Genomic DNA, 12,260 nt, shown 5'->3' on the forward strand with positions numbered 1-12,260 from the left:
TCAGAGCCGCCTCTACCCCAATTTTAGACAGTCATTTGGCCCGGGTGCTTAGTGCAATGCTCTGCACAAATACTCTGCACAAATGCGATTGGTTGGTGAGAGAAGTTCCTCCTGGAGACGCCTCGCGCCCCCTCTCTTCTTCCGTGTGCCTTGGGGAGTGACCCCCGGGGCTTTTATAATAATAAGAATAATAATTATAGAACTTATTTAAGCTCTTACTATGTGCCAAGCACTGTTCTAAACGCGGGGGTAGATACAAGTTAATCAAGTCCCACATCGGGCTCCCAGTCTCAATCCCCATTTTAAAGATGAGATAACTGAGGCCCAGAGAAGTGAAATGACTCGCCCAAGGTCACACAGCAGACAAATGGCAGAGGCGGGATTAGAACGTATGACCTTCTGACTCCCAGGGCTGTGCTCTTTCCTCTACGTCATGCTGCTCCCCTCTTGTGCAAGGGGCCTCCCCGGGACTGCTGTCCCCAAGAGACAGGTCTCCTCCCGGCTCTGGCCCCTGTCCTTCCCGCAGGGCCTGGGGTCTACTCTGAGCCTCCCGCAACCATGGCCTGTAAGGGGACGGCCATTTCCCTGACTCCTGTCCAGGACTTTATTTTTTTTTGAATGGTATTTGTTAAGCACTTACTAATACTAATAAAGATGGTATTTGTTAAGCGCTTACTATGTGCAAAGCACTGTTCTAAGTGCTGGAGTGGATACAAGGTTATCAGGTTGTCCCACATGGGGCTAACAGTCTTAATCCCCATTTTACAGATGAGGTAACTGAGGCTCAGAGAAGTTGAGTGACTTGCCCTAAATCACAGAGCTGACAAGTGGCGGAGCCGGGATTAGAACCCAAGACCTCTGACTCTCAAGCCCGGGCTCTTTCCACAGAGCCACGCTGCTTCTCAGCTTCTACTATGCACCAAGTAGTATCCAGCTACTAAGCGCTGGAGTAGATACAAGCTAATCAGGTTGGACACATTCCCAATCCCATATGGGCTCACAGAAGGTCATCATACAAGCCGGCTGGGCAGCGGGTTTGGGGGGGGGGGGTTGTCCCAGGCGAGCGGCGAAGAGGGTACTCTCCCAAGCGCTTAGTATAGTGCTCTGCATACAGTAAGTGCTCAATAAATACGATTGAATGTATGAATGCTTTGTGGTTTGTTTGTTATTTTGGTGGGGGACACCCCATCGTGGACAGCATCTTGGGAAGAAACCCGGACCCTGCCGGCTTAGGGTGGCCAGGACTGGAAGTCCTTAGGTCCCTTCCCCTCCCCTTTCTCTGGCCGAATAAATCAAAAGTTCAAGGCTGCAAGAGGCGCCCCCCGGCCCCCGCGCTCCGGTGACGAGAAGCAGAGCCGCCACCGCAGCAATCCCCAGCATCCTGAGGGCTCTTGGTCCGGTGGACCAGGGGAGGCCGCCGAGGTCAGCCCCTCTGCGCGGGCCGCCTCTCCCAGACAGAAAGAGGGCTGCGGGGCGGACCGGAGGAAGGACCGGAGGGCCGGGCCCGCCTGGGTTCCCAGGCCGCCGCCGCGGCTCCGCGGGAACAGAGGCCCTGCTTCCCATTAGCGGCTGGTGACAGCAGCTGCTGCTAATAAGGTCCATCGCCCAGAAACAAGAGCCACAAAGTTGTCTTTTTGGCCTCTGGAAGTAATCAGCCCCTGGAGTCGAGGTTTGGGGTGGGGGGAGGGGGCGCGCGGCGGCCGGGGTGGGCGAGGGGTAAGGAGCGGGAACAGAGCACATGCGGAACACAACCAACCAGCCCCTCGGAGGCTGAAAACCAAAGTACATTTAAGAGACGGGGGACGGCGCAAGAAGAGTTTAAATAGACTGATGGATCCGGAGATGGACGGAGGGAGGGATGCGTCCACTACGGTTATTAGAGGAGGAAGTTAAAGATGTCGGACTTTCACCCCTCACCCGGAAGAAGGACGTCCAGGAGGGCAATCGTTCCCCGGCCCTTCCAAGCCAGGCCCCTAGCCCCATCCAAGGCTAAAAGTCCCATATAATAATAATAATTGTGGTATTTGTTAAGCGCTTACTTGTGCCAGACACTGTAGTAAGCGCTGGAGTGGATACAAGCAAATCAGGTTGGACACGGTTACTGTCCCGCATGGGGCTCATAGTCTTAATCCCCATCTTACAGATGAGGGAATTGAGGCGCAGAGAAGTGGAAGTGACTCGCCCAAGGTCACAGAGCAGGCCAAGTGGCAGGGCAGGGTTTAGAACCGACGACCTTCTGACTCCCAGAGCCATGCTCTATCCACAACGTAATGCTGCTTCCCAAACAGTTTCTAGACTTTAGGGTCGTTGCGGGCAGGGAATGTGTCTGTTTACTGTTACATTGTACTCTCCCGAGTGCTTAATAACCCCAAAGCTTCCAAGCACACAGTAAACGCTCAATAAATACGATTGACTGTCTGTCTAAAGTCGTGTAGACTCCTTGAGGGCAGGGACATACATCTTTCTAGGGTACTCTTCCAAGTCCTAGTACAGAGCTCACTCAGAAGGGGCTCAATAAATGCCGTTTCTGATTGACTGATTGATCATGGCCAGCCTCAGTCGATTCTGTTGTGGCACAAGCCAATCCCCTCCTGCCTGCGGAGTCTGTGGAAGTCGAGGAAAGCCTTTTTTGAAAAATTCAATCATTCATTCAGTAGTATTTATTGAGCGCTTACTGTGCACATAGCACTGTACTAAGCGCTTGGGAGAGTACACTATAACAATAAACAGACACACTCCCTGCCCACAACGAGCTTACAAGAGGAGACACACATCAATACCAATAAATAAAATGACAGATATGTACACAGGTGCTGTGGGGTTGGGAGAAGGGGAAGAGCAAAGGGAGAAAATCAGGGCGACGCAGAGGAAGCAGAAGATGATGAAAAGTGGGGCTTAGTCTGGGAAGGCCACTTGGAGGAGATATGCCTTTTTAATGGTATTTGGTAAGCGCTTACTATGCGCCAGCCGTTGTACTAAGCGGTGGGGTAAATACAAGCTCATCAAGGTTGGACACAGTCCCTATCCCATATGGGGCTCGTAGGAGATTAAAATCCAGGCTGGGGGGTCAGCTGGTTTAGGGGGGCTCAGGGCTGCAGGGACTACCTCACGGGTGTTTCTTCAGTAGGAGAAAACACGGGGAGAGCGATTTGCAGTGGGGCCGCCTAAACTGGGCAGGGATTTCCCCGATTTAGTGTGAACGGGAAGAGGATGGGGGTGGGGGAGGTTTCTATGTATCTTGTCTTCAACTAAGGCTTCCCGAGGCATAATTCACTTTCCCCAGCTCGGGCACTTTTCACATCGGGCCTTCAGCCTGCGGCGCCTCACCCCGAACTGTTGTTGGGGCTGGAGGCCCTGCCCGATTTAAACCCTATGTGAACTCCCCCTTTTTATATTTGTTAGGCGCTTGCTATGTGCCAAGCACTGCATTTAACGCTTATCAGGTTGGATACAATCTATGTTCCATATGGGGCTCACAGTCTTGATCTCCATTTTACAAATGAGATAATTGAGGCACAGTGAAATGATTTGCCCAAGGTCACACAGTAAACAAGTGGTGGAGAGGGATTTGAACCCAGGTCCTTCTAACAGGCTCCTGCTTCATCCACAAGGCTACACTGTTTCCCCCCAGCTGGTGTGTGTGTGTGTGGGGGGGGGGTGTTGGAGATTGAGGGAGGGGGGACGATGGAGGCCTGGGTGAGAAGAAGTCACACCCTCCAGTACCCCCGAGTTTCAAACCCAGATTCTATTTTCCAGCCACCCTCGGCCACACAAATTCCACCTGGCCCTGCTGCCCACCACCTGTTTATGGGTTTGGCCTCCCAAGAGCCTCAGTTTACCCATTTGTAGGATGGGCAGGAGCCCGTACCCCGAGAGACACCCCGCCACTTTCGTTCACCTGACTGGCCCAGTGAAGTTTAACAAATCTCGGTTCTCTGGGTGAATGGGAAGGGGGCGGGGGGGGTTAAAACAGGCTACATCGCTGGACCGTGGGGAAAGGAGAAGGCGTGGGGCGGGGCGTCGGGCAGCTTCAGGCATGGAGAGGGAGAGGTACCCAATGCCTCCCGCCCACCTCGGCCGGTCATGAGAAGCAGCGTGGCTTAATGGAGAGAGCACGGGCTTGGGAGTCAGAGGTCATGGGTTCTAATTTCAACTCTACCACTTGTCAGCTGTGTGACTTTGGGTAAGTCACTTCACTCCTCTGTTCCTCAGTTACCTCACCTGTAAAATGGAGATTAAGAATTTGAGCCCCGCGTGGGACGACTTGATTACCTTGTATCTACACTAGAGTTTAGAACAGAGCTTGGCACATAGTAAGCACTTAACAAATATTATTATTATTATTATGCGGAACCCTGGAGCAGCTGGCTAGGGGCAACCCTCGCCCTGGTCATGGAGAGGGCAGGGCCTCCCCCCCCCCCCGCCGTTGGCCAGAGGAGACAGAAGGAATGGGGAGCCCTCCGCCAGGATCGCCTTGCCCAAGATTCAGGAAACAGTTTCCCTGACACGTGCGGAAATATACACGGAAACGGTCCCAGCACGTTCACTTCTCGGATCCGGGGACGGAGCCACGATCCGAAAGGGCGGAACCGGATGACCCACGGTCCAAGTGGCCTCCAGGTGCAGTCAGACATTAGGCCGGGAGTGGGGGATGAACCGGGAAGCGACAGCTGCAGCGGAGGTCAAAAAGATGGTGTGTGGGGGGGGAAATCCACGCCTCAAGCCGCCCTCCTTCTTTTATGGTAGGTTTTGAGCGCTTACTACATATCACTGTCCTAAGCGCTGGGGTAGGTACAGATTGACTTGTTCGCACAAAATCCCTGTCCAGCAAGGGGCTCACAGTCTAAGTAGGAGGGAGAACACGTATTTAATCCCCATTTTACAGTTGAGGAAACTGAGGCACAGAGAAGTGACTTGCCCAAGGTCACTCAGCCAGCAATCGGCAGAGCCGGGATTAGAATCAGGTTCTCTGTCTCAAAGGCCCGTGATCTTTCCGCTAGGTTATGCTGCTTCTCTGGCCTGGGTGGAAACTCGACGTCTTTCACGCCTCGCGGGGACCTGGATTCATCCTGCATTGGAGAAGGCGAGCTCCAGGGGGACAGATGGGAACCTGATGGGTAAGCTGGGGGACCCAGGGGCTCCGGGAGCTGCTAGCAACCCTGCCTCTGGTCGGCTGTGGGGCCTTGGGCAAGTCGCTTAACCTCTTTGGGAAAAGCAGCGTGGCTCAGTGGAAAGAGCACGGGCTTTGGAGTCAGAGGTCATGGGTTCAAATCTCGGCTCCGCCAGTTGTCAGCTGTGTGACTTTGGGCAAGTCACTTAACTTCTCCGTGCCTCAGTGACCTCATCTGTAAAATGGGGATTGACTGTGAGCCCCCCGTGGGACAATCTGATCACCTTGTAACCTACCCAGCGCTTAGAACAGTGCTTTGCACATAGTAAGCGCTTAATAAATGCCATTATTATTATTATTATTATTTTTATTTACTGAAAAGGAGGTTGAGAATCCAGCTTTCTTGGACTGTTGTGGATTGTATCCCCACGCTTGGTACATAGTAGGCACTTGAATTCTGTAATTATTGTAGATGTATCAAGGATCCTGGCACCCAAAGAGGGGAAAGAGGTGGGCAAAGGAACCGAGGCCTAGCACCCGTCAGACACCCACCCGCCCATTCGGGGGACGAGGATCGCAGGGCACTACCAGCTTTCCCAGAGTCCCCGCCTCGCCACCCGGGTCCCCGGTTCTGCCCACCGCGGGATGCCGCACGTTCCCGCACCGCTCCGGCCCCGGAGGTTTCTTCGAGGCTGGTTTTTTTTTTGGGGGGGGGGGTCTTTGGGAAAGTCTGAGGCAGAGCCCCCGGCCCGACCCCCGCGGGGGTGGAGGGCAGGCAGAGGCTGCTTCCTGCCCGCTCCGGAAAGCGCCGTGCCCTTCGCCCCCGGTGTTCGGAAGCGGAGCTCGGATGCGGGGGGATCCGCCCCGCGCCCGGTCCGGGGAATGATGGAGGCGAGATTATTATTATTATTATTATTATTATTATTATAGTATTTGTTAAGCACTTACTATGCGCCAAGCACTGTTCTAAGCTCTGGGGTAGATACAAGGTAATCAGATTGTCCCACGTGGGCTCTCAGTCTTCATCCCCATTTTACAGCTGCTGATGATGGCGTTTGTTAAGCCCTTACTATGTGCCAAGCACCGTTCTAAACGCTGGGGGGTACATACAAGGTAATCAGGTTGTCCCACGTGGGGCTCTCAGTCTTCATCCCCAATGTACAGATGATGATGGTATTTGTTAAGCGCTTCTATGTGCCAAGCTCTTTAGGGATTGTCTCTATCTGTTGCCTAATTGTACTTCCCAAGCGCTTAGTCCAGTGCTCCATAAATGCGTTCGAATGAATGAATTTTCTAAGTGCTGGGGTAGATACAAGGTAGTCAGGTTGTCCCACCTGGCGCTCTGTCTTTATCCCCATTTTCCAGATGAGGGAACTGAGGCCCAGAGAAGTGAAGTGACTCACTCAAGGTCACACAGCAGACAAGTGACGGAGCCGCGATGAGGGACTCCGGCTCCCCGACTCCCTCCCTCCCTCTTCCGTGCGGCTAGCGATCCACCCTTTCCCCAGAAGGGCAGAGTAAGGGCCAGGGAGAGAATCAAGCGCTTAGCCCAGTGCTCTGCACACAGTAAGCCATCATTTCATTCACAATCACTCATTCAGTCGTATTTATTGAGTGCTGAACACTGGACTAAGAGCTTGGGAAGTACAAATCGGCAACTGATAGAGACGGTCCCTACCCAACAACGGGCTCACAATCTAGAAGGGGCTCAGTGGAAAGAGCACGGGCTGGGGAGCCGGAGGTCTTGGCTTCTAATCCCGCCTCTGCCACTTGTCAGCTGTGTGACCTTGGGCAAGTCACTTAACTTCTCTGGGCCTCGGTTATCTCATCTGTCAAATGTGGATTAAGACTGTGAGCCCCACGTGGTGTCCTGATCACCTCGTATCCCGCCCCCCACCCCAGCGCTTAGAACAGAGTAAGCGCTTAACAAATGCCATCAGCGGAAGGGGGAGACAGACGGTAAAACAGAACAAGTGGACGGGTAAATAAACACGGAACCCCCACCCCTCAGAGTGCAGCCCGTTCACCCCCGGGGGCCGTGCCCAGGGGTCCGGTCCTACCTGTGCTGCTCCAAGGCCTCGTTGTCGGGCAGCTCGGCCCCGCAGGCGCTGCACGGCTCTCCGGTGGCTCCCCCGCGGCCCTCCGCCTTGACGCCCACCGCCAGCTCGCCCAGCTTGCTGAACAGCTCCCGCTGGATGAAGCCCTGAGGCAAGAGCCCGCCGTAGGTGCTGAAGTCCATGGGCACGGCCAGAGCGGGCTGCCCGGGTAGGGCGGGCGCCCCCGCGGCCGGCAGGGCCAGGCTCGAGTCCGTCTCGTGGTTGGGCAGGACGGAGAAGAGGGGGCCCCGGTGCTTGGCTTCGGCCGCGGGTCCGGGCGGCTGGCCGGGCTCGGGGGCCGGGGCGGGGCCGGGGGCGGCCGGAGGGCCCGGCTCGGCGCCCTCGTCCCGGCCGTAGTGCAGGTCGCGGGCGCTGGTGATGACGCTGCTGCGGGTCGGGGTCCCGGGGCTGTCCTTGGCCCGCTCGTCGACCCTGTCCCCCGCCGGGGCGCCGGGTTCGGCCAGGCCGCGGGGGCTCTGCCCTTCGTCCACCTGCATCATCTCCGCCTTGCCCTCGGCCCCGCCGCCGGCCTCGTCCGGCCCCCGGGCCGCTGGGCCCGGCAGCAGCGACTGCCCGATGGCCATCAGGCTGTCCACCGCGGCCTTCGTGGGGCTGAGGGCCGGCAGGCCGAAGGAGGTGGAGAGCGAGGGGCTGTGGGCCAGCGGGGGCCCCCGCGGGCCGGGCTGGGCGGCCAGCAGGCCCTTGAGGCAGCGCGCCTTACGCTCCTCGTCCTCGCCGGGGTCCGGCCCGGGCTCGGGCCCGGGGTCGTTGTCGTCCGAGGCCTGGATGGTCTCCAGGATCTTGAGGCACTGCTCCTCCAGGTACTCGATCTCCAGGATCTCGGCGGCGTAGAGCAGGTCATCCAGGTCCTCCACCTTGGCCTGCAGCGTGGCCGTGTAGGCGTACTCCAGGATCTGCTGGAAGGTCTTGGGCGACAGGAAGTCCAGGGTGTAGTGCTGGCTGCTGCGGTGGAAGAGGATCTCGAACATCTTGCTGGTGCAGGCCAGGACGGTCCGGTGGGCGTGGAACTCCTGGCTGTCCACTAGGATGACCACGTCGCACAGCGTCCCCGCCAGCCGCATCTGGTTCGCCTTGCCCAGCAGGCCGGTGGGGTGGCTGGGGTTCTGCAGGTGGATGCTGCCCATTTTCGTCACATCCATGGCGCTGCCCGGCGCTCGGGCATGGGCTCCGCCGGCCGGCCGGGCGAGCAGGAGGGACAGGCGACTGGGGGCCCTGGGGAGGACGGGAGAGCCGGGGGCCCACCGGGGACAGGAGAGAGACAGACAGACAGAGACAGACAGACAGAGAACAGAGGGTTTTAGTGCCCGGCTGGTGAGCAATAAGAGCCACCCCGAGGCACGGCACGTGTCTCGAGGGGCAGCTCGGGGGCCCCGTTTGCGGTTCGAAAATGCGCAGAGCCACTCGGAGGGGGGCGTGGGGAGGGGCCGGGCTCCACGGAGACTTGGCCAGCGGACGGCAGGGAGGACTCGAACCTACTCGCTTCCGGCAGTCGAGGAGAAGAGAGGGAAAGAAAAAGGGCGGGGTGGGGGCTGGGGGAGGCTGCCTGCCTGTCCTGCATTCACACACCTCACCACACACACATACAGACACACATGCCCTAAAATTATCTAGCTTTCAGCGCCCCTTTCCAGGCACCTTGCTACCTCCAGGATGAAGCTTTTCCCGTCTCAACAGGCCGGTATGACTCCCTTCCCCTCGTCGTCCTCTCCCCCCACCCCCCCCGATACACACACACACACACACACTAACGCACTGCACACACACACGCACACACACAAACCCTAAAAATATCTAGCTTCCAGCGCCCCTTTCCAGGCACCTTGCTACCTCCAGGACGTAGCTTTTCCCGTCCCAACAGGCCGATGTGACTCCCCTCCCCTCGTCGTCTTCCGATACACACATCCCATCCCATCACACACACACAAACCCTAAAAATATCTAGCTTCCAGCGCCCCTTTCCAGGCACCTTGCTACCTCCAGGACGAAGCTTTTCCCGTCCCAACAGGCCGATGTGACTCCCCTCCCCTCGTCGTCTTCCGACACACACATCCCATCCCATCACACACACACACAAACCCTAAAAATATCTAGCTTCCAGCGCCCCTTTCCAGGCACCTTGCTACCTCCAGGCCGAAGCTTTTCCCGTCCCAACAGGTCGGTGTGACTCCCCTCCCCTCGTCGTCGTTCCCCCGCCCCCCGATACACACACACACACACACACACACACACACACACACACACACACTTCCCACCAAGCTGCAGAGGCACAGAGCAATGGGCAGGGAGGGGCCCTGGAGTTTGGTCGTGCTAAGATCCACCAGGGCCCAAGCTTCAGGAGGAAGCGGCTGCAGAAATTAGAGCAGGTGGTTGGGGGGGATTTGTGGGAGACTCTGGGGCTCATGTAGACGCCCTCTCGAGGCTCAGCGCTGGATCACTAGGTCTCCGGAATTCGATGGGGGGCGTGCGGGGCATAGGGGGGTCACCGTGAATGCCCCAGACAGGCTACCGGGTCGGGGGAAGCAGAACCGGGGTGGGAGTCGAGAGAGGATGCATGAAAGAGAGAATCGCAGAGTATCTATCAATCAATCGATCAGTGGTATTTGTTGAGCGCCTACTATGTGCAGAGCACTATTCTAAGCGCTTGGGAGAGTACGACACACCAGAATTAGCAGACACGTTCCCTGCCCTTAACGAGCTTATAGTCTAGAGGGGAAGACGGGCATCAGTATGAATAATATACAATTTAAAGATGTATATATAAGCGCTGTGGGGTTGGGGGTGGGATGGGGGGGGATATCAAATGCCCAAAGGTCCCAGATCCAAGTGCAGTGTACGGACAGAGATAAACCGCTGTTCGCGCGAGGGTGACCCCGGGGGGACACGGAGGGGGAGCGAGGCGCGGGGAAGGGATGGGAGCGGGAGTGGGCAGAGAGGTCCAGGCGGAGCGCTAGCCTCTCACTTCCCAAATCCATTTTATCAGGAAAGGGCGGAGGGGGATGGGGGGGAGGAGGAAGAGAAGCCCCCTCTCTCTCCCCGCCCCACGCCTTCGCCGGTGGCAGGAACGCTCCTCCCGGGGACAGGAGGGGCCAGAGAAGAAGGGAACTCCCCCTCCCGCCTTTCCACCTCCAATCCCGGCTGTCCCTCCGGCCTGGAGTAGGAAAGGCTCGGTTACTCCAGAACCTGGGGAGAGGGAGGGAGAGCTAGGCTTTCCGGAGGATCCCGGGACCCGAGTGGGGTTGGAAGGCGAGTGTGTGTGTGTATTTATGTTTGGGTGCCAGGGGAGGAGAGAAGGGTAAAGGGCGAGGAGAGCTCGATTCCCCCCTCCCCCGGTCTCCCACCAGCAAGGGTTAGAAGTCCCTTTCCCCCCCAAGCACGCCCGCCCGGACAACTTGGCAAACTTAAAGGAGCCCCCTCTTCGGGGAGGTAGGAGGGCGGGGGGCGATCGGGCCGGGGTCCGGCCAGCTCCGACCCCGAGGAGGAAAGGAGAGACAAAGCTGGACAGGGCGGAGGGGAGGGAAACGGACACCTCCAACCCCCCGCACCAGCCAGATGGGCTTGGGCGGGCGCGACAAGAAGAGCACCCGGGTGGGGGATCGTGCGCCTAATGTGTGCCTGCCTGCCTGCCGGGGACTGGGTGTGTGTGTGTGTCTGTGTGTGTGTCTGTGTGTGTGTGTGGGGGGGTGTGCGGGAGTGTGCACGCGCCGCGGGGGGAGGGTGTGTGTGTGCGAGTGTGTGAGCACCGGGGATTGTGTGTGTGCGCGCTTGCACGCAGGGAACCGTGGAAGTGTGCCGGAGACCGTGAGCGCGCGTGTGCAGGCGTGCACGGGGCGGCGGGAGGTGGGGTGGGGGGGACTGTGCGTGTGCCTGCGTGAGCTTGAGTCTGGGTGCGCGTGTGCCCGGCCAGGAACGGCCTAATCCAGATGCATCAGGTGCGGCGAGGGGGCGGAGAAGGCGCGGGGGCCGGGCAGGGAGGGACGGGGCCGGGGCGGGACCAGGGAAGGGGACAGAGGAGCCCGGACAATTGGCACAGAATGAAACCCGGCCCTGGGGCTCCCGGGGCGCGCACACACAAACACACACAAGGTTTCATTCTCCGGCGCCCCCTCCCCATTTACACAAGCTCACGCTCACACACACACTCGCCCTTGCCCGGTCGCCCTCCGCCCCCCGCCGCACACACTCACAGGCAGACACAAACTCACAGGCGCACACACTCACATACACAATCACAGACGCGCACACATACACACTCACAAGCACACCTCCAGGGCGGCCGCAGCCGCACCATGAAGACTGTCCCCTGGCCTCCGGCCGGACCGGGCCCCAGGGGTTCGTGGAGGGTCAGCAGCTGCCCAGAGGTGTCGGGAGAGAGGGGCCCAGGGCCGGGGGAGCCTCGAGCTGCTAGGACCGGTCCGGGAGGGACTCACCGCTGCAGGGAGCCGGGGAGCTGGCGGGCGGGCGGGGGTCGTCGTTGGCGGCGGGGTCAGGGCGGCGGCATCGCCCGGCAGTTCGCACTCCCCGCTCTCAGCGGCCCCGAGTCCCGGGAGCGGAGCGTCCAGCAAATCACCGCCGGCTGCGGCGCCTCGGCCGCGCCCCGCCTCAGCGCCGAGCCCCCTCCCCTCCCTCCTTCCCTCCCCTGCCCGCCCCGCCCCCGCCCGGCCCCTCCATCTTTACTGCTGGCGGAGACTGTCCACAGCCCCTTCCCCAGCTCCCGGCCCCGAACCTCGCCTGACACCTAGCTGCCGCCGGCACTGAGCGCGGGAGCCCGGCCGGAGGCCGCAGCCTGCCTGGAGGAGGCGGCGCGGGGCCGGGGAGGGGGCAGTGCCTGGAAGGGACCCCCCTTCCCCCAAGACGCGGCTGCAAAACAGCAGCCCCTTGTTGGGTAGGGATTGTCTCTTATCTGTTGCCGAATTGTACTTTCCAAACGCTTAGTCCAGTGCTCTGAACTCTGAAAGTGCTCAATAAATACGATGGAATGAATGAAACCCAAGGGCTTAGTCCAGTGCTCTGCGCTCAGTAAGCGCTCAGTCAAT

General features: G+C 58.8%; 1 protein-coding gene across 1 annotated transcript in view; it reads right to left on the reverse strand.

The window, feature by feature from the left end:
* ZBTB16 (zinc finger and BTB domain containing 16) overlaps positions 1–11,785 on the reverse strand; it is a 158,113-nt gene extending 146,328 nt beyond the window's left edge. The window contains exons 1-2 of the mRNA XM_038753414.1: positions 11,655–11,785; positions 7,171–8,439 (exon numbers count right to left, since the gene is read on the reverse strand). Of these exons, the coding sequence (XP_038609342.1) occupies positions 7,171–8,366 (1,196 nt within the window). The 5' untranslated portion in view covers positions 8,367–8,439; positions 11,655–11,785. The remainder of the gene's footprint in view (positions 1–7,170; positions 8,440–11,654) is intronic.
* Positions 11,786–12,260: the final 475 nt, after the last annotated feature.

The sequence above is a fragment of the Tachyglossus aculeatus genome, chromosome 11 (assembly GCF_015852505.1).
Source record: "Tachyglossus aculeatus isolate mTacAcu1 chromosome 11, mTacAcu1.pri, whole genome shotgun sequence".
Taxonomy (NCBI): domain Eukaryota; kingdom Metazoa; phylum Chordata; class Mammalia; order Monotremata; family Tachyglossidae; genus Tachyglossus; species Tachyglossus aculeatus.